The sequence below is a fragment of the Salvelinus namaycush genome, chromosome 19 (assembly GCF_016432855.1).
Source record: "Salvelinus namaycush isolate Seneca chromosome 19, SaNama_1.0, whole genome shotgun sequence".
NCBI classification, from domain to species: domain Eukaryota; kingdom Metazoa; phylum Chordata; class Actinopteri; order Salmoniformes; family Salmonidae; genus Salvelinus; species Salvelinus namaycush.
The window spans coordinates 37,335,392-37,358,583 of NC_052325.1; the positions used below are offsets into that span (position 1 = coordinate 37,335,392).

General features: G+C 42.7%; 1 protein-coding gene across 2 annotated transcripts; it reads left to right on the forward strand.

The window, feature by feature from the left end:
• The first annotated feature begins 13,523 nt into the window (after positions 1-13,523).
• LOC120064385 (transcription factor Sp3-like) lies at positions 13,524-22,863 on the forward strand. 2 transcript variants are annotated; one of them, XM_039014928.1, is made up of 7 exons: positions 13,524-13,678; positions 14,018-14,109; positions 14,270-14,365; positions 14,922-16,131; positions 16,716-16,902; positions 17,298-17,494; positions 20,732-22,863. In XM_039014928.1, exons 1-7 carry the CDS (start codon positions 13,672-13,674, stop codon positions 21,037-21,039), a joined length of 2,097 nt encoding a protein of 698 aa, XP_038870856.1. In that variant the 5' UTR covers positions 13,524-13,671; the 3' UTR covers positions 21,040-22,863. The 2 variants fall into 2 exon arrangements, with proteins under 2 accessions (XP_038870856.1, XP_038870857.1); XM_039014929.1 differs by lacking the exon at positions 14,270-14,365.
• The last annotated feature ends 329 nt before the right edge of the window (positions 22,864-23,192 follow it).

The following is a 23,192-nucleotide window of genomic DNA, read 5'->3' on the forward strand; positions in this document are numbered from 1 at the left end:
AAAATTGTGGGAGCTGTACTGTTAGATTTCAGTGCAGCCTTTGATATTATTGACCATAACCTGTTATTGAGAAAATGTACAGTTGAAGTCGGAAGTTTACGTACACCTTAGCCAAATACATTTAAACTCAGTTTTTCACAATTACTGACATTTAATCCTAGTAAAAATTCCCTGTCTTAGGTCAGTTAGGATCACCACTTTATTGTAAGAATGTGAAATGTCAGAATAATAGTAGAGAGAATGATTTATTTCAGCTTTTATTTCTTTCATCACATTTCCAGTGGGTCAGAAGTTTACGTACACTCAATTAGTATTTGGTAGCATTGGCTTTAAGTTGTTTAACTTGGGTCAAACATTTTGGGTAGCCTTCAACAAGCTTCCACAGTAAGTTGGGTGAATTTGGGCCCATTCCTCCTGACAGAGCTGGTGTAACTGAGTCAGGTTTGTAGGCCTTGCTTGCACACACTTTTTCAGTTCCGCCCACAAGTTTTCTATAAGATTGAGGTTAGGGCTTTGTGATGACCACTCCAATACCTTGACTTTGTTGTCCTGAAGCCATTTTGCCACAACTTTGGAAGTATGCTTGGGGTCATTGTCCATTTGGAAAACCCATTTACGAGCAAGCTTCAACTTCCTGACTGATGTCTTGAGATTTTGCTTCAATATATCCACATAATTTTCCTACCTCATGATGCCATCTATTTTGTGAAGTGCACCAGTCCCTCCTGCAGCAAAGCACCCCCACAACATGATGCTGCCACCCCCGTGCTTCACGGTTGGGATGATGTTCTTCGGCTTGCAAGCCTGCCTCTTTTTCCTCCAAACATAACGATGGTCATTATGGCCAAACAGTTATATTTTTGTTTCATCAGACCAGAGGACATTTCTCTAAAAAGTACGATCTTTGTCCCCATGTGCTGTTGCAAACCGTAGTCTGGCTTTTTTATGGCAGATCTGGAGCAGTGGCTTCTTCCTTGCTGAGCGGCCTTTCAGGTTATGTCGCTATAGGACTCGTTTTACTGTGCATATAGATACTTTTGTACCTGTTTCCTCCAGCATCTCCACAAGGTCCTTTGCTGTTGTTCTGGGATTGATTTGCACTTTTCGCACCAAAGTACATTCATCTCTAGGAGACAGAACACGTCTCCTTCCTGAGCGATATGACGGCTGCGTGGTCCCATGGTGTTTATACTTGTGTACTATTGTTTGTACAGATGAACGTGGTACCTTCAGGTGTTTGGAAATTGCTCCCAAGGATGAACCAGACTTGTGGAGGTCTACAATTTATTTTCTGAGATCTTGGCTGATTTCTTTTGATTTTCCCATGATGTCAAGCAAAGAGGCACTGCGTTTGAAGGTAGGCCTTGAAATACATCCACAGGTTCACCTCCAATTGACTCAAATGATGTCAATTAGCCTATCAGAAGCTTCTAAAGCCATGACATCATTTTCTGGAATTTTCCAAGCTGTTTAAAGGCACAGTCACCTTAGTGTATGTAAACTTCTTACCCACTGGAATTGTGCTACAGTGATTTATAAGTGAAATAATCTCTCTATAAACAATTGTTGGAAAAATTACTTGAGTCATGCACAAAGTAGATGTCCTAACCGACTTGCCAAAACTATAGTTTGTTAACAAGAAATGTGTGGAGTGGTTGAAAACGAGTTTTAATGACTCCAACCTAAGTGTATGTAAACTTCCAACTTCAACTGTATGTGTTATGGCTTTTCAACCTATGCGAATATTGTGGATTCAGAGTTATCTATCTAATAGAACTCAAATGGTTTTCTTTAATGGAAGCTTCTCTAATGTCAAACATGTAAAGTGTGGTGTACCGTAGGCCAGCTCTCTAGGCCCTCTACTCTTTTCTATTTTTACAAATGACCTGTAACTGGCATTAAACAAAGCATGTGTGTCCATGTATGCTGATGATTCAACCATATATGCATCAGCAACCACAGCTGATGAAGTCACTGAAACCCTTAACAAAGAGTTTTGGAATGGGTGGCCAGTAATAAACTGGTCCTGAACATCTCTAAAGCTAAGAGCATTGTATTTGGTAAAAATCATTCCCTGAGCTCTAGACTTCAGCTGAATATGGTAATGAATGGTGTGGCTGTTGAAGAAGTTGAAGGGACTAAATTACTTGGTGTTACCTTAGATTGTAAACTGTCATGGTGTCACGTTCCTGACCTGTTTTCCTTTGTTTTTGTATTTGTTTAGTATGGTCAGGGCGTGAGTTGGGGTGGGCATTCTATGTTATGTGTTTCTATGTTGGGTTCTTTTCTATTAGCCTTATATGGTTCTCAATCAGGGACAGGTGTTTGACGTTTCCTCTGATTGAGAACCATATTAACCTCTAATTCCTCCCAAACCCGGATCCGGGAGCACCCCCATCAGTAAAAAAGCTGACTAGCATAGCCTAGCATAGCGTCACAAGTAAATACTAGCATCTAAATATCATTAAATCACAAGTCCAAGACACCAGATGAAAGATACACATCTTGTGAATCCAGCCATCATTTCTGATTTTTAAAATGTTTTACAGGGAAGACACAATATGTAAATCTATTAGCTAACCACGTTAGCAAAAGACACCACTTTTTTTACTCCACCAGTTTTTTACTCCATCAGTAGCTATCACAAATTCGACCAAATAAAGATATAAATAGCCACTAACCAAGAAACAACTTCATCAGATGACAGTCTGATAACATATTTATTGTATAGCATATGTTTTGTTAGAAAAATGTGCATATTTCAGGTATAAATCATAGTTTACCATTGCAGCCACCATCACAACTCTCACCAAAGCGACTAGAATAACTACAGAGAGCAACGTGTATTACCTAATTACTCATCATAAAACATTTCTTAAAAATACACAGCGTACAGCAAATGAAAGACACAGATCTTGTGAATCCAGCCAATATTTCAGATTTTTTAAGTGTTTTACAGCGAAAACACAATATAGCATTATATTAGCTTACCCCAATAGCAAACCACACAACAGCATTGATTCAAGCCAAAAATAGCGATAACGTATAACCCAGCAAAAGATATTAATTTTTTCACTGACCTGCTCAGAATTCTTCAGATGACAGTCCTATAACATCATATTACACAATGCATATAGAGTTTGTTCGAAAATGTGCATATTTAGCGGCACAAATCGTGGTTACACAATGAGAAAAGTAGCCAAGCTGCAAAGAAAATATCAGGAGAAATCTTGGGAAAGGCACCTATTCTAATCGATAAGTAATCATAAACTTGACTAAAAAATACAGATTGGACAGCAAATGAAAGATAAATTAGTTCTTAATGCAATCGCTGTGTTAGATTTTTAAAATTAACGTTACTGCGCAATACAGCGTGCGCTAAAGCGAGACCGCACCGAAATTCATGGCGGAATTATTATTTGACATTTGTCAACATAAATACGAATTAACAGCATAAAGACTGCTTACTATTTGCTGAGCTTCCATCAGAATCTTGGGCAAGGTGTCCTTTCTCCAGAACAATCGTCTTTTGGTTGAAAGATGTCCCCTTCTCCTGTCGAAATAGCCGCTAACGTTAGCTATGTGCCGGAAAGGTGTCCAACTCCTGATAGCGCGTCACAAAGAAATCCCAGAAAATCGCAATAAACTGATATAAACTGCTATAAGTCGGTTTAAATTAACTACCTTATGATGTCTTTAACAACTATAACGAATAAAAACATGACCGGAGATATAGAACTGCTAAAACGAAAGCTTTGCAGGACGCCATTGTGATGTCCCTCTTGCGCCAGGCGCCCCGTTGAAAAGAACGGTACTTCCGTTCCACGGTCTTATATAGGGCCCCAGATGGTGCAATCCACTCCATTCAAATTCTCACCGCTTACTGACATCTAGAGGAAGGCGTATGCAGTGCATGTAGCCCCATAGCTTACATGGGGACTTATAAACTGACCCTAGAACAGGGACCTCGATTTCAGAAATCTCACTTCCTGACAGGAAATGTGCTGCAGAATGAGTTCTGTTTCACTCAGAGAAATAATTCAAACGGTTTTAGAAACTAGAGAGTGTTTTCTATCCAATAGTAATAATAATATGCATATTGTACGAGCAAGAATTGAGTACGAGGCAGTTTAATTTGGGAACGAAATTATTACAAAGTGCAAATAGCACCCCCTATTGCCAAGAGGTTTTAAGGTAGGCTGTTCTCACTGTTTGTTTGTGGGTGATTGTTCCTGTGTCTGTGTATGTCGCACCACACGGGACTGTTTCGTTTTCGTTCGTGTATGTGTTCGTTCCTGTTAGTGCGTTATGTTCTCTAGTTCAGGTTTGTTCACATTGTTTATTGTTTTGTAGTTATTCAAGTGTTCTTCGTGTTCGTCGGCTTGTTTAAATAAATTTCATCATGTATTCCACCTACTCTGCATTTTGGTCCGATCCTTCTCGCCTCTCCTCATCCGAGGAGGAGGAAGAAATAGACGAACGTTACAGAATCACCCACCAACCAAGGACCAAGCGGCGTGGGAAAAAGCAGCAGCAGCGATCACAGGATTTCTGGACATGGGAGGAAATACTGGACGGTAAAGGTCCATGGGCACAACCTGGAGAATATCGCAGCCCTCGTGAAGAGCTGGAGGCAGCTAAAGCCGAGAGGCGGCGGTATGAGGAGGTAGCACGGAAACAGGAGCAAAATCTGGACTACACTACGTGGGAGGAGATCGACAGGTGGGCGATCGACCCAGGGAGAAAGCCGGAGCCCGCCTGGGATTCTCTGGCGCAGTGTGAGGAGGGATACCGGCGAATGGAGGCAGCACGACGACGTGGTAGGAAGCCTGTTAGTCAAGCCCAAAATTTTTTTGGGGGGGGGGGGGCTAAAGGGTATTGTGGCGAAGTCAGGTAGGAGACCTGCGCCAACTTCCCAATCTTACCGTGGAGAGCGAGAGTACGGGCAGACACCGTGTTATGCGGTAGAGCGCACGGTGTCTCCTGTACGTGTGCATAGCCCGGTGCGGGTTATTCCACCTCCCCGCACTGGCAGGGCTAGATTGAGTATTGAGCCAGGTGCCATGAAGCCGGCTCAACGCGTCTGGTCTCCAGTGCGTCTCCTCGGGCCGGCATACATGGCACCAGCCTTACGCATGGTGTCCCCGGTTCGCCTACACAGCCCAGTGCGGGTTATTCCACCTCCCCGCACTGGTCGGGCTACGGGGAGCATACGACCAGGTAAGGTTGGGCAGGCTCAGTGCTCAAGGGAGCCAGTACGCCTGCAGGGTCCGGTATATCCGGCGCCACCTCCCCGCCCCAGCCCAGTACCACCAGTGCCTACACCACGCACCAGGCTTCCTGTGCGTCTCCAGAGCCCTGTTCCTCCTCACGCACTAGCCCTGTGGTGCGTGTCTCCAGCCCAGTACCTCCAGTTCCGGTACCACGCACCAAGCCTCCTGTGCGCCTCCAGAGTCCTGTGCGTCCTGTTGCTGCTCCCCGCACTAGCCTTAAGGTGCGTGTCCTTAGGCCGGTACCTCCAGTTCCGGTACCACGCACCAGGCCTATAGTGCGCCTCAGCCGGCCAGAGTCTGCCGTCTGCCCAACGCCGTCTGAGCTGTCCGTCTGTCCTGAGCCTTCAAAGCCGCCCGTCTGTCCTGAGCCTTCAAAGCCGCCCATCTGTCCTGAGCCTTCAAAGCCGCCCGTCTGTCCTGAGCCTTCAAAGCCGCCCGTCTGTCCTGAGCCTTCAGAGCCGTCTGCCAGACAGGAGCCGCTAGAGCCGTCCGCCAGACAGGAGCCGCTAGAGCCTTCCGCCAGACAGGAGCCGCTAGAGCCTTCCGCCAGACAGGAGCCGCCAGAGCCTTCCGCCAGCCATGAGCAGCCAGAGCCGCCAGCCAGCCATGAGCAGCCAGAGCCGCCAGCCAGCCATGAGCAGCCAGAGCCGCCAGCCAGCCATGAGCAGCCAGAGCCGCCAGCCAGCCATGAGCAGCCAGAGCCGCCAGCCAGACATGAGCAGCCAGAGCCGCCAGCCAGCCATGAGCAGCCAGAGCCGCCAGCCAGCCATGAGCAGCCAGAGCCGCCAGCCAGTCATGAGCAGCCAGAGCCGCCAGCCAGCCATGAGCAGCCAGAGCCGCCAGCCAGCCATGAGCAGCCAGAGCCGCCAGCCAGCCATGAGCAGCCAGAGCCGTCAGCCAGCCATGACCAGCCAGAGCCGTCAGCCAGTCCGGAGCTGCCCCGCAGTCCGGAGCTGCCCCTCAGTCCGGTGTTGCCCCTCATTCCAGTGTTGCCCCTCATTCCGGTATTGCCCCGCAGTCCGGAGCTGCCCCTCAGTCCAGAGCTGCCCCTCAGTCCGGAGCTGCCCCTCAGTCCGGTGTTGCCCCTCATTCCAGTGTTGCCCCTCATTCCGGTATTGCCCCTTAGTCCGGTGCTGCCCCTTAATCCAGTGGGGTTAATTTGGAGGGTGGTCATTAGGAGGAGGTTACGAAAGCGGGGATTGACTATGGTGGGGTGGGGACCACGTCCTGAGCCAGAGCCGCCACCGTGGACAGATGCCCACCCAGACCCTCCCCTAGATTTTAGGTGGTGCGCTCGGAGTTCGCACCTTGAGGGGGGGGTTCTGTCACGTTCCTGACCTGTTTTCCTTTGTTTTTGTATTTGTTTAGTATGGTCAGGGCGTGAGTTGGGGTGGGCATTCTATGTTATGTGTTTCTATGTTGGGTTCTTTTCTATTAGCCTTATATGGTTCTCAATCAGGGACAGGTGTTTGACGTTTCCTCTGATTGAGAACCATATTAAGGTAGGCTGTTCTCACTGTTTGTTTGTGGGTGATTGTTCCTGTGTCTGTGTATGTCGCACCACACGGGACTGTTTCGTTTTCGTTCGTGTATGTGTTCGTTCCTGTTAGTGCGTTATGTTCTCTAGTTCAGGTTTGTTCACATCGTTTATTGTTTTGTAGTTATTCAAGTGTTCTTCGTGTTCGTCGTCTTGTTTAAATAAATTTCATCATGTATTCCACCTACGCTGCATTTTGGTCCGATCCTTCTCGCCTCTCCTCATCCGAGGAGGAGGAAGAAATAGACGAACGTTACACATGGTCAAAACGTTTAGATTCAATGGTTGTAAAGATGGGGAGAGGTCTGTCCGTAATAAAGAGATGCTCTGCTTTTTTGACACCACACTCCACAATGCAAGTCCTGCAGGCTCTAGTTTTATGTTATCTTGATTATTGTCCAGTCCTATCGTCAAGTGCTGCAAAGAAAGACCTAGTTAGGCTGCATCTGGCCCAGAATAGAGTGACACGTCTTGTTTTCATTGTATTCAAAGGGCTAATATTAATACTATGCATGCCAGTCTCTCTTGGCTGAGAGTTGAGGAAAAACTGACTGCCTCACTTCTTGTTTTTATAAGAAACATTAACGTATTGTAAATTCCAAATTGTTTGCATAGTCAACTTACACACAGCCCTGACCCACACATTTACCCCACCAGACATGCCACCAGGGGTCTTTTCACAGTTCCCAGGTCCAGAACAAATTCAAGGAAACCTATAGTATTATACAGAGCCATGAGTGCATGGAACTCCCTTCCATCTTATAATGCGCAAGTGAATAACAAACCTGGTTTCAAAAAACAAATAAAGGTACACCTCACAGCACAACGCCTCTCCCCCATGTGACCTACTTGTTGTGTGCATGTACTGACATGTACGTGTAACTGATAGATACAAACACTACATGTTAATGTTTTTAAATGTATGTCAATTGTAGTCTTTTTTGTCTGTAATGTGTTTTTCGTTATGTCGGAACCCAGTAAGACTAGCTGCCGCCATTGGCGTCAGCTAATGGGGATCCTTATAAATCAAATAAAAAATATGTGTATATCATGTCTTGTTAAAAAGTTTCCATTAGCAGAAGCTACTTAACTCAAGCAGTCTAATTTAATAACTCAACATTATTGGTGAACAGCTTCAACGTTACAGTGAATTCTCTGCTTGCTTTACTGTAAAATGCTTTCCATTTTCATGCTGTATATCACACTGCATTGGTGTTATTATATCTTGCATGACATTGATATTCATATGCAATGTTTTGAAGGTAGTTATATTTATTAAAGTCTATATTGAATTCAATTCATTTACAGATTGAAACACAGTAGTTGGATCTAGGGATATTATCAGTGATTAGTAGCTGGTGGGGCCCTCTGTTTATTGGTACACATTTTCTGTCAGAATCATCAATCAAGTGGTGCCACTCCACCCAGAGGCTAACCACAATGGCACCAAACCAAGAACGTCAGAGAGTAGAAAGACAGCTTTAAAAAGTGCAGTCATGAAACACCAAAGCCTGCTATTGTAAATCACAATAGCTCAGCTTTAACCCCAAAAGAACTTGAGAAATTACAAAGCATTTATGGGATGATAAATTAACACATAAATAACTTTGACATGTTGAGTACAAACAATGCACACACAAGGGATACATGTTTGGAAATTCAATGGATACTGAAGAATTATTGCATTCAATGGCTCTTGAGGGGATCCCAGTGTCTGTTTTGGAATGACAAAAAAAAACTTTACTAAACACACAAAAAAGATCATCTTCAAACATCCAAATGATGTACCCGTCCAGGTTATTCTGTCCTTCAGACTAGAAGGAGTACAAATCTGATGAAATGAATGACTTGAATAAGACACACGTTGACATTTACCCCCCAAGTAGGTAATTATGTCAAAGCCAGTGCACAGAAGCATTCGATTGAAAAGTTGTTACAACAGGAAGAGCATAACTTAAATTTGATTTACGGCTGTCACCTTCAGGCAGAACAAATCTTCACCCTTTTAAGAAAGCACGTGGGGGAGTGTCAATGGCTTGCTACAAGATATTGACAGATCTAGCATTCCTTTACTTTCACCAAACTGAAATCTGCTTGTTTATTGATAGACCCTAAGGTCACAAGCAGATCTGACAGAGTGATGGAATTCATTTGAATATGATTTTCTTGCAGAAAGTATAAAGTAACATTGTACACAAAACGGAAGGAAATTTGATAATTTTTTCCCAAAGGTGCATCACTCCAGAATATACAGTAGCCCTTTCTCATGTTATTAAAATAAATAAGGCACATCACAGGCCTGTGTTGTTTGCCCTATATATATTAAACTGGGTTCCAGTGAGCGTAGATGAAGATCAGGAAGTGACTTTCATAAAGGGTCAAGCCTGCTACAGTACAGTAGATAAGAGGCTACCTACCTACACTTTAGAGCTCTTGCTCGTGTAATAAAGCTGAGCCAGAGTGCCTCATAGAAATCCAGTATATTGTTTCTGTGTCTGTATTGGTGCCTTTCTCAAAATACTGTGTCAGTATTCTATCCATACTTCTCCCACCTGCACCATTTTTAATTTTCCCTCTGAGGTCCCATTTAGTGTCCCACAAGGTCTCCAGCATGGCAGTTTCTCCCCATGGGGTCACCTCTCTCATGGACTGGCCCTCAGGGACACAAATGTCAATTTGTTAATATGACACTTTCATAGCTGTCACACGGTCAGGCGGATGGTCTGTGTGTTTTGTTCTTTTCACCCTGGCTGACCAAGTACACGCTCTGCCTCATTGATTTGCTGAATTCTGGACAATGACAGATTTTACAGGGGTTGACTGCTTTAATTAACGTGATTAATCTTATCCAGCGTCGTTTAACCTTGTGCTTATCTCGTTTGCACTTCTAACCCTTTGTTAGCTATTTTTGTTACAGATTATACAATCTATTGCAGTGCTGAAATACAGTATTAGTGAAAGATGTGATGCTGTTCAAATTCACCTCAAGTTTGGTGTTATAATATAAACCGCATTCTATCAAAACTTCCACAGGGTAATTGCTATGAAAAGTCTGTTAGTCTGCCCATTGCAATCTCAGCAGGTGAATGTTGGATATAGGACCAGTCAATAAAACCAATACAATCTAATGTTCCTTATCATAGGTGCAGTTGCAAACAAACAAACACTTGGACAAACACTTGGACAAATCTTCTAGCAATTACCTGTCTTGTGCACTATGACCTCTAGGATGTTGTATTCGATGTATGCTCTTATTAGGATGTACTGTATACTCGACTTTTCCTTTTAACGTGGAGGTCTTTGTTGAAATCGCTGATAACTTTCCTTGGGTTAGACAGACATAGCTGCAAGAATTTCTAAAGGCTGTTTCCGCAGACCTATGTTTACCTGACACATGGATTGACAGCAGAGTGATTGGAAATATCCACCATTCACAGGCGTGAGCTCCTGAGTGCCAGGAAAGTGCTTTTGTAGTCTGCCTGTAATGGGCCAAGTTTGAATTGAAGGTTGAGAGAAATGGCCCCACTCTGGTCACACTCTGTGAGGAACTGACATACCGCAAATAATGGAGAAGAGGTGAGGGCCTTGCATCATAGACATAGAGGAAAGACAGTACAACAGAATTATATTCCATTTCAATTAAATCTTGCTAATATAGCATTCTATGTACAAGCTACACTGAACAAAGATATAAACACAACATGTAAAGGGTTGGTCCCATGTTTCATGAGCTAAAATGAAAGATCCCAGAAATGCTCCATATACACAAAAAGCTTATTTCTCTCAAATTCTGTGCACATATTTGTTTACATCCCTGTTAGTATTTCCCCTTTGCCAAGATAATCCATCCACCTGATAGGTGTGGCATATCAAGAAGCTGATTAAACAGCCTGATCATTACACAGGTGCACCTTGTGCTGGGGACAATAAAAGGCCTCTCTAAAATGTGCAGTTTTGTCACACAATGCCACAGATGTCTCAGGTTTTGAGGGAGCGTGCAATTGGCATGTTTACTGCAGGAATGTCCACCAGAGCTGTTTCCAGAGAATTGATTGTTAATTTCTTTACCATAAGGTGCCTCCAACATCATTTTAGAGAATTTGGCAGTACGTCCAACCGGCCTCACAACCACAGACCACGTGTCACCACAAAAGCCCAGGACCTCCACATCTGGCTTCTTCACCTGCGGGATCGTCTGTGACCAGCCACCCGGACAGCTGATGAAACTGAATAGTATTTCTGTCTGTAATAAAGCCCTTTTGTGGGGAAAAACTCATGCTGATTGGCTGGGCCTAGCTCCTCAGTGGGTGGGTCTGGCTCCCAAGTGGGTGGGTCTATGCCCTCCCAGGCCCAACCTGCCCAGTCATGTGAAATCCATAGATTAGAGCCTAATTTATTTATTTCAATTGACTGATTTCCTTATATGCACTGTAACTCACTAAAATCGTTATTGTGGCATGTGGCGTTTATATTTTTGTTCTGTATTGTTAACGAGAAAATTTGATACAGGTTATATAACTCATACAGGATAGCACTATCAATTAACTGGACATCTATAGTTTATCTATTGTACCCTTGCCTAATGCCTACCAGTCTTTTTCAAGGACCTCTGTGCTAACTTCAATGATAGAAAAAAAGCAGAAATTACCTTTCCTTAGGAATGATGGCAAGTATGGTAAAATGTATCTTTGGTGCATGAGAATTCCAAAATCAACATTCAATATGAAAATAAAATACCACAGCCATATACCATTATATAAATTAAAAATGTATTCATTAGAGAAAGAAAAATATAAAATGTACATAGAGTATAATAGTGTAAAATTATGTTTGTTTACTTTTGGTGCTCCTTTGAACATAATCGCAACCACTGTCATACTGTCCAACCATAAATGATGAACAATTGACATATACAATTCCAGTCAAAAGTTTGGACACACCTACTCATTCAAGGGTTTTTCTTTATTTTTACTATTTTCTACATTGTAGAATAATAGCGAAGACATCAAAACTATGAAATAACACATATGGAATCATGTAGTAACCAAAAAAGCATTAAACAAATAAAAACATTTTATATTTGAGATTCTTCAAAGTAGCCACCCTTTGCCTTGATGACAGCTTTGCACACGCTTAGCATTCTCTCAACCAGCTTAATGAGGTAGTCACCTGGAATGCATTTCAATTAACAAGTGTGCCTTGTTAGAAGTACATTTGCGGAATTTCTTTCATTCTTAATGCGTTTGAGCCAATCAGTTGTGTTGTGACAAGGTAGGGGTGGTATACAGAAAGCCCTATTTGGTAAAATATAAGTTTATATTATGGCAAGAACAGCTCAAATAAGCAAATAAAAACGACAGTCCATCATTACTTTAAGACATGAAGGTCAGTCAATCCGGGAAACTTCAAGAACTTTTCTTCAAGTGAAGTCGCAAAAATCATCAACCGCTATGATGGAACTGGCGCTCATGAGGACCGCCACAGGAAAGGTCCTCTGCTGTAGAGAAAGAAAACACCAGTAAATGACACCAATAAGAAGAAGAGACTTGCTTGGGCCAAGAAACACGAGTAATGGACATTAACCAGTGGAAATCTGTCCTTTGGTCTGATGAGTCTAAATTTGAGATTTTTGGTTCCAACCGTCGTGTCTTTGTGAGACGCAGAGTAGGTGAACAGATTATCTCTGCATGTGTGGTTCTCACCGTGAAGCAAGGTGGAGGAGGTGTGATGGTGTTTTGCTGGGGACACTGTGTGATTTATTTAGAATTCAAGGCACACTTAACCAGCATGGCTACCACAGCATTCTGCAGCAACATGCTATCCCATCTGTTTACACTTAGCGGGACTATCATTTGTTTTTCAACAGGAGAATGACCCAAAACACACCTCCAGGCTGTGTAAGGGCTATTTGACCAAGGAGAGTGATGATGTGCTGCATCAGATGACCTGGCCTCCACAATCGCCCAACCTCCATCCAAATGAGATGATTTGGGATGAGTTGGACCGCAGAGTGGAGGAAAAGCAGTCAACAGCATATGTGGGAACTCCTTCAAGAGTGTTGCAAGAGAACTCCAGGTGAAACTGGTTGAGAGAATGCCAAGCGTGTGCAAAGCTACTTTGAAGAATCTCACATTTAAAATATTTTGGTTACTACATGATTCCATGTGTTATTTCATAGTTTTGATGTATTCACTATTATTCTACAATGTAGAAAATATTACAAATAAAGAAAAACCCTTGAATAAGTAGCTGTGTCCAAATGTTTGTACAATCTATTTTATTCAGCTGCCAACACAAGGGAAGTATCTAGCTACAAATGCAGCCATCACATCTTATCCTGAAAAAGGAAGGGTCGACCTGCCTCTGAAATCGCCGGGCAATGACAGATTAATGGGCTAATAGTTAGACTTTAGCCTGTTTTAATGATCTACTTTAGCGCAGTATAAGTTATCTTAATTGAAGTTAAGTGAAAGCAATTGAGAATATGTTTAAAATCCACTGTGGCTGCAGAAGGCTTCAATACATGAACGATTAACAATGGCCATCATCATAAATCCTGGCACCATTATTATCCTTGTTGAAAGAATAATACACAGGAAAGGAATTCGTCAGAAAATGACTGACATGGACACTGGTGAATGATAATACAGAGAATAAAAGACGGTAGCCAATTGGGTTTAAGAAGAACGGCGGGATTTCCTGTACGTGACTCTTGCAGGCCCCACCCTTTGTGTTTCCCGCACCGTCAATCAAAATAGAAAAAAATTGACTAGAATCACCGTTTTCAGCTGCCTTCGATTAATGTAATCATGTTTGGCGTGTGATAATACCGAGATTCTGCGAATTTAAATAATTCACGCAATGACTGGTATGTAATATTCAATCTAACATCGGTATGTCTGTGCACCCTTTAGCTAAGCTAATGTTAGCTAACTTACTGGCTAATCTTTTTCAACAGTTTAGCCAACAGTAAACATTAGCCTGCATGCTAGCAACAACAATTATCACATAGCTATGTATGATTCGTAGCTAAATGGCTTCAGTTTGATCATCAACTCCACACCGCAAATGTAACGGAGGTCAGTCCAGCTTGAAGTGTATAACGTTAGTGGAATAACTACAAACCAATGTGCTGCCCTTTTCCGTGTGGAGATTGAATTTAACTCTAGTTTGTTTTGCTCCGATTCCTTATTTCTGTGCCATGTAGCCCCAGAACAGCCAGTGAAACAAGAGGAAATGGCTGCCTTGGACAGCTGTCAACGCGAGTTTCTGCAGCAAGACGGTGGCACAGGAGATCAGGTACTGTTTAGAAATTGTTCTCGGTCAGGGATTCAGTAAGTGCGTGGTGCTTTGTGAAGTTCACACGTTTTAAAATTTGTAGTAAAAGTCGAACTTCCTGTGTGGCTCCGGACTAACGGCCACCCACTTTCTTCGTTTTAAACCCGCCCATTGTGGGTAGGACACTCAGCCATCACCGCTCGCTCTGCTGGCAGCTACCTGCAGCAAGATCGGGTCGCCATCGTCAGAGAGGGATAACGGTGCTGCCGCTGTAGTGGTAAGTCACCACCTCTGGCTCTGCTAGAATGTATGTAATCGACCCAAAAAGTAATCTATATTTTGTAATAGAACGCGAGTGGTGTCGGCAGAGCTCTAGTTCAGCCTAGTGTGCTGTTGTGAATGAGATATTCCCAAAAGGTACTCATGCAGTGTGCTCATATTTTGATCACACACTAGAAATTAGGGTTCTCATGCACCTTCTCTAGACAAACATGGAATCTGGTCAAGAAACGCCTCTAAATCAATCTTCACATTTGTTGCTAAATCGTGTGAACAAGCAGCACCAAACTCATAACGTTTGTGATTTTTATGCATTCAGTGTATAAATTATATATTTGACATTTTATTGAATAATAGCACTTGATGCCATGTCTTTTCCAACTGGCTAGATTTCTGAATACAATAACTATTTGGCTTGCAGTCAATATTTCACTGCTATGTCTAACATTAGCATTACATAATTAATCACAACATTGCAATCTGCATCTTGATGATGCATCTTCTAGGCAAATTAATTGTTTTATTCACCAAAACAATATTTTTTTCATCCACAGACTACAAACCTAACATCCATCCAGTTAACAGGGAACCCAGATAGATGGGAGGTTTTGACCCCCACAACCACAGTGAACGAGGAACCTGGCGCGGTCCATATCCAGACTCAACGAATTATGACATCAAACGGACAGTATGTTCTTCCTCTCCAGAACCTTCAGAGCCAACCGATTTTTGTGACATCAGGAAGCGACGCCTCCGCCAACGCAGTGCCTAACATTCAGTACATTCAGACAGCTGATGGACAGCAACTAAGCTTCTCCACCTCCTGTGTGGAGGGGGGCACTCTGAGCCAAGATGCCACAGGGCAGATCCAGATCTTGCCTGACGGAACTCAAACTATAAGTGTGACAGGGGCTGGAGACATCCTTACTAACAACCAAAACCTCATATCACAGGCTGGTCATGTCCAGCAGATCCAGGGTGTTTCTATCGGCAGCTCCACCTTTAACAACCAGGGACAGGTTGTCACTAATGTGCCTATGGGGTTGCCAGGGAACATCACCTTTGTCCCCATTAACAGTGTGGACTTGGACTCCCTGGGCCTCTCTGGTGCTCAGACTATAGCAACAGGGGTCACTTCTGATGGCCAGCTAATCATGACCAGTCAGCCTGTAGACAGTTCTGAGAGTTTGGAGAAGACAGCTGACCAGCTCTCGCAAACTCTATCTGTAAATGACTCGAATGCTAACTCAGAAATGTATCTACCAACATCCTCGGCCCAGCTGCCTGAGACCATAGATGAGCCGGGTGTTCTGACCCAAGCCACAGAGCAGACCGATCCCTCTGGTCTCCAGGAGGGCTACGTTCATCAGAACCAAGTTCAGAACATCCAGGTCTCCACAGGCCAGTCCATCATTCAGCTGCAACAAATGCCGGTCCAGACCAGCGATGGTCAGGTGCTGCAGGCAGGAGGGGGGCAGAACGTGCAGCTCTTCAACCCAGGGACCTTCATCATCCAGGCCCAGACCGTCACTCCCTCAGGCCAGATCCAGTGGCAGACCTTTCAGGTGCAGGGGGTCCAGAACCTGCAGAACATCCAGCTGCCGACCAACCCAGCCCAGCAGATCACCTTGGCCCCATTGCAGGCCCTGTCTCTGGGCCAGGGATTAGCGCAACAGATCCCCAACCTGCAGACTGTGACAGTTAACTCTTTGGCCCAGACAGGCATTCATTTCCAACAGGCAGAGGATACCAACAGCACTGGAGGTACAGTCTCCTCCTCCATCATCAATAAGACATGCTCACCATGATAGTGTAGAACACTGTTGGTTGTATGTAGGACACCATGGGGTTCTGAAAAAAAAGCTAATCCGCAGGAGGCACTATTTACAGTATCGAGTCACCTGACAGGAGCCTCCTGAGGCAACAGGCATTATTTACGCCGGTGAAGATTATGTCGTCACATTGTTTTTTTTGTAGGAAAATTATTTTCAAACTTGTAAACGTACACACATTTACCAATAGAACACTAAACTTAGCAGGTCTTTAAACAATTGTCTGACCATGTAATTAAGATTATTTTATAGATCTGTGAGATATGCAAGCATATTATTAATTATTTGAAGATTTAAAGGGAGTGTAAATTATCAAATGGTTTTGTCAAGCTATCCATCCACACATTGTCAAGTTTGAACAGGGGTTTCGAATTTGTTCATAGCCAAACTGTCACAATCTTTTTAAAAGCATTTAGCGAAGAAGCACTTTTCACTGTAGCTTTTGCAAGCCATTTAGCATGCAATTGTTAATGCTTGTGTTCATATGGATGTGTGGATTGATTGGTCTCCCTCCAGATATCCAGATAAAGGAGGAGCCGGACTCAGAGAACTGGCAGCTGGGTAGTGACTCCACTCTGAACACCAGTGACCTGTCCCACCTGCGGGTCAGGCTAGTGGACGAGGAGGACCAGCTCGACGAGGGGGGCAAGAGGCTACGAAGGGTGGCCTGCACCTGCCCCAACTGCAAAGAGGCTGGGGGGAGGTGAGTGAGTTCATACTGTGTACGCTGTTTATATCGTCTACGATTAGAGTGCTCAACAGCTTATAGTGCTCAGAAATCATTGGATGGAATCTTTCCTATACTAATGATGTTTCAATTACTGGTATAAGGGTATGAATGGGAAAGATAAATATGTTTTCATACATTTTCTATTACCTAAATTAGCCCCCTCAATCTAACACAGTCCTACTGTAACAAAATTCCTTTCTCAAAATCATCTTATGTCTTCCATTAGCCCCCTGAAAGTCTTGACTGTTCACCAGCATTGGTGCGCAAGGGCCAAAAAAAACAGCGCAAGTTCAGGTCTATTTGGCTATAAGTACAGTATATGAATGTGTTTCTTTGATATATGAGTGTGTTTGTATGTGTTCTCTCAGAGGATCCAACATGGGCAAGAAGAAGCAGCACATCTGTCACATTCCGGGCTGTGGGAAGGTGTACGGGAAGACATCCCACCTGCGAGCGCACCTGCGCTGGCACTCAGGGGAGCGGCCCTTCGTCTGCAGCTGGATGTACTGTGGGAAGAGGTTCACGCGCAGCGACGAACTGCAGAGACACAGGAGAACACACACAGGTGCACTCTCACTCACGTCAACATTTGCATTACATTTTTCACTTGAAAACTTGAAATATATAATTTAGTACAGTAGCATTAGTCCTGTAATACAGATTACATAATGAGTTCATAGAAGTGATAGACATTGAACAAAAATATAAATGCAAACATACAACAATTTCAAAGATTTTACTGAGTTACAGTTCATATAAGGAAATCCATCAATTTAAATGAATTAATTAGGCCCTAATCTATAGATTTCACATGACTGGGAATACAGATACGCATCTGTTGGTCACAGATACCGTAAAAAAATAGTGTACACATCCTTGCAACATGGGGCCGTGCATTATCATGCTGAAACATGAGGTGATGGCGGCGGATGAATGGCATGACAATGGGCCTCAGGATCTCATCACGGTGTCTGTGGATTCAAATTGCCATTGATAAAATGCAATTGTGTTCGTTGTCCATAGCTTATGCCTGCCCATACCATAACCCCACCACCACCTTGGGGCACTATGTTCACAACGCTGACATCAGCAAACCGCTCGCCCACAACGACATACACGCTGTCTGCCCGGTACAGTTGAAACCGGGATTCATCCGTGAAGAGCACACTTCTCTAACGTGCCAGTGGCCATCGAAGGTGAGCGTTTGCTCATTGAAGTAATTTACGACGTCGAACTGCAGTCAGGTCAAGACCCTGGTGAGGACAACTAGCACAAAGATGAGCTTCCCTAGACGGTTTCTGACAGTTTGTGCAGAAATTCTTTGATTGCAAACTCAGTTTCAACAGCTGTCCGAGTGGCTGGTCTCAGACCATCCCGCAGGTGAAGAAGCCGGATGTAGAGGTCCTGGGCTGACGTGGTTACACGTGGTCTGCGGTTGTGAGGCCGGTTGGACGTATTGCCAAATTCTCTAAAACGGCATTGAAGGTGGCTTAAGGTAGAGAAATGAACATTCAATTCTCTGGCAACAGCTCTGGTGGACATTTCTGCAGTAAGCATGCCAATTGCACGCTCCCCCAACTTGAGACTAGAGGTCGACCGATTATGATTTTTCAACGCCGATACCGATTATTGGAGGACCAAAAAAGCCGATGCCCCGATTTAAAAAAAAAATATATATATATATATATATTTTTTTTGTAATAATGACAATTACAACAATACTGAATGAACACATATTTTAACTTAATATAATACATCAATAAAATCAATTTAGCCTCAAATAAATAATGAAACCTGTTCAATTTGGTTTAAATAATGCAAAAACAAAGAGTTGGAGAAGAAAGTAAAAGTGCAATATGTGCCATGTAAAAAAAGCTAACGTTTAAGTTCCTTGCTCAGAACATGAGAACATATGAAAGCTGGTGGTTCCTTTTAACATGAGTCTTCAATATTCCCAGGTAATAAGTTTTAGGTTGTAGTTATTATAGGACTATTTCTCTCTATACCATTTGTATTTCATATACCTTTGACTATTGGATGTTCTTATAGGCACTTTAGTATTGCCAGTGTAACAGTTTAGCTTCCGTCCCTCTCCTCGCCCCTACCTGGGCTCAAACCAGGAACACATCGACAACAGCCACCCTCGAAGCATCGTTACCCATCGCTCCACAAAAGCCGCGGCCCTTGCAGAGCAAGGGGAACAACTACTCCAAGTCTGAGAGCGAGTGACGTCACCGATTGAAACGCTATTAGCGCGCACCCCGCTAACTAGCTAGCCATTTCACATCGGTTACACCAGCCTAATCTCGGGAGTTGATAGGTTTGAAGTCATAAACAGCTCAATGCTTGAAGCATTGCGAAGAGCTGCTGGCAAAACGCACGAAAGTGCTGTTTGAATGAATGCATACGAGCCTGCAGTTGCCTACCATCGCTCAGTCAGACTGCTCTATCAAATCATAGACTTAATTATAACATAATAACACACAGAAATACGAGCCTTTGGTCATTAATATGCTCGAATCCGGAAACTATCATTTCGAAAACAAAACGTTTATTCTTTCAGTGAAATACGGAACCGTTCCGTATTTTATCTAACGGGTGGCATCCCTAAGTTTAAATATTGCTGTTACATTGTACAACCTTCAATGTTATGTCATAATTATGTACAATTCTGGCAAATTAATTACGGTCTTTGTTAGGAATAAATGGACTTCACACAGTTCGCAATGAGCCAGGCGGCCCAAACTGCTGCATATTCCCTGACTGCTTGCACGGAACACAAGAGAAGTGACACAATTTCCCTAATTATAAGAAATTCATGTTAGCAGGCAATATTAACTAAATATGCAGGTTTAAAAATATATACTTGTGTATTGATTTTAAAGAAAGGCATTGATGTTTATGGTTAGGTTTGGTGCAACGACAGTGCTAAATCATCACCCGTTTGGCGAAGTAGGCTGTGATTCGATGAGAAATTAACAGGCACCGTATCGATTATATGCAACGCAGGACACGCTAGATAAACTAGTAATATCATCAACCATGTGTAGTTAACTAGTGAATATGTGAAGATTGATTGTTTTTTTTATAAGTTTAATGCTAGCTAGCAACTTACCTTGGCTTCTTGCTGCCCTCGTGTAACAGTTAGTCAGCCTGCCACGCAAGCTCCTCGTGGAGTGCAATATAAGGCAGGTGGTTAGAGCGTTGGACTAGTAACCGGAAGGTTGCAAAAACGAATCCCCGAGCTGACAAGGTAAAAATCTCGTTCTGCCCCTGAACAAGGCAGTTAACACACCGTTTCTAGGCCGTCGTTGAAAATAAGAATGTGTTCTTAACTGACTTGCCTAGTTAAATAAAGGTGTAAAAAAAAAAAAATGTCCTGAAACTTGAAATCGGCCCTAATTAATCGGCTATTCCGATTAATCGGAAGACCTCTACTTGAGACCTCTGTGGCATTGTGTTGTGTGACAAAACTGCACATTTTAATGGCCTTTTATTGTCCCCCGCACAAGGTGCACCAGTGTAATGATCATGCTGTTTAATCAGCTTCTTGATATGACACACCAGCCAGGTGGATGGATTATCTTGGCAAAGGGGAAAGGCTCACTAACAGGGATGTAAACAAATTTGTGCACCAAATTAAAGCGAAATAAGCTTTTTGTTCATATGGGAAAATGTTGGGATCTTTTATTTCAGATCATGAAACATGGGACCACCACCCTTTACAAGTTGTGTTTATATTTTTGTTCAGAGTAGTATGGTCTGTCCGACTATTAACCCTTGTCTGGTCTCTCTGTTACAGGGGAGAAGAAGTTTGTTTGCCCGGAGTGTTCCAAGCGCTTTATGCGGAGCGACCACCTGGCCAAGCACATTAAAACGCACCTGAACAAGAAAGGAGTCATGAACTCTGTGAGCAGCGCGGTGGTGGCCTCCATGGAGTCTGCGGGTTCGTCAGACAGCATCATCACGGCTGGCGGCACTACCCTCATCCTCACCAACATCCAGCAGGGCTCCAGTAACGCCCAGGACATTCTGGCCAACGCTGAGATCCCCCTGCAGCTAGTCACCGTAGCAGCCGGGGAAGTCTTGGAGATGGCCGAGTCACAGTGATACTCATTAACTCTTCATGAACTTCTTTATCACTAATGTTCCCTGCTTGTTTTTTTGTTTGTTTTTATATATATATACATACATGAATATATATTATATTTTTAAGAAGAATGATAGCATTAAATGTGGTTCCAATACATACCCACTAAAATGCCTTATTTTGTATCATACTGTGGAGTTGAAAAGGTGGAACGGCGTGTGGTTTTTAAGATACTATCAATTGCTTAAAGGTTTGAGTTAAATGTGTATAAAACATATTGGTACAGAAATGAAGTGATTGGATATTAGGTCTGTCAGATTCCTTTAAGCAAAACATTTAGTTAACATTGAGTGTGACTCCAGTTATTTTCCTGAAGTAAGTTCTTGCTTACGTACAGATGTGTCTTCATGTAAATGTTGTAATTTAACTTTTTTTTTGTAGTATGCAGTCCTTACATTTTTTTTGTACTTCTTGATTTGTTATTTGTGCTTGCCTATAACTCAGCAAGCGTCACCCCCCCCCCCCCCCCCCCCGCTCAGTTGCATCCTGAATAATATTGCAGGTGGCAAAAAGAAGACATTTATTTAAAATGCTGTATAATTCCTATTCAACAACTACAATTGATCTAATGATGTAATATGCATTTCTTGCAAATCAAGTATTTTGAGTGTTACAGCTCTTTTATATTAGGCTTTGCATAGTAAACTGGTTTTGTGCTATCTCAAGGTCCAACATCTTTAAAGGTTTTTAAAATGTGTATAGTGTAATATTCATGTGTTTCTTTTGTAAAAAAATATTTCTAAATGATTCTCAATTTAAAAAAGAAAAGATGAGTCATTTTCATGAGAAAAAAAAGCCATGCTTAGGGGTTAAATTGCCAAATTTGACTAATCTCAGGGTGACTTGGTCATGCAGTGCTGTCAGGTTGCACGGTAGAACAATCCTCCGCTGTAGTCGCTAAGGCTGCTATGGGGTGTTGTGTAGAGATGTGTTATTCCATGGACCAAAAGCCAAGGTGAATTATACTGTCGCCATGTTACCTATGCTCTTTGAACTGTATATGTCAGTCTTTAAATGACAACAACCCCCCCCCCCCCCCCCCCCTTACCTTTATGTAATAGTTAGGGAAAAAGATGCATTCTGTGTCTGCGCCTCAATCAATCAGTCCTCTTAAAACAGAAATGAAATGGTGTCACTGTATCGCAGTAGGTCAGTAATCTTTTAATAGCACTGTTCTCTTCACCTGCAGTTTGTTAATGATCTTTTTGTATAAAACTCTTCGTATACTGCCCATGAAACTGTGTTGGTTATGCTCTGTCAGTTTAATATACATGTTTCTGTCTCTGTCTTATAATTTATTTTAATTGGAGTGGGTTTTGACTCCCTTTTCTGTAGTAATATATCTATGTATCTAGGTTTTTATTCAGATTATGAAATGTAAGGTTGAAGAAAGTGAATTGTGTGCATTGTGTCTGCTGCCGGGATTGTTTGTTGTGACGTTCTGGAATATATTTTCAACTCATAAGGCCCCCAGTGGCTTTAAGCCCACCGTCATATAATTGAAATGTACTATACCCTGTGTGGTCATTAACAAAACACTGTTATACCTCACAGATTCACATTTAGAAGTGAACATGACATTTTTACAATCTCAGAAAGTTTAAATCTGGATGTTTGTCATGTTATAAATCCTTGGTTCATTATGAACATTTTGTAACATTTGGTATTCATTTCACATATTTTAATTCTGTTTTGTTTTCAAAAAGCGAAAAACAATTGTACATGGTCCACTTTTTGTGCGCAGCATATTATTTCATACTAAAATGACTAAACATTACCTGCTAGTAAGTTGTCGTGTTATTATCCTACTATTATATTATAATAATATCTTATACTATGAAACGGCAATCTGATTGTTCAAAAATACGTTCCAGTCGTGCTATTACAACTGCATCCAAGTGGCATAATCATATTGAAACAAGAAATTCAGTATTTGTGAAATAATGTTATTAGAGTAGTACCACAAGAGTCGGCAGTTATCATAGATTTTTCTGCACATTGTCATTGGACTTCTTAAAGTGTTGGCACCTCTCTCTGTTTGGCAGTCCAGTCCAGTAGATGTCACTGCAGCCAAAGGAGCAGGAGGGGAGACAAACTGACCTTCTGACCCTCC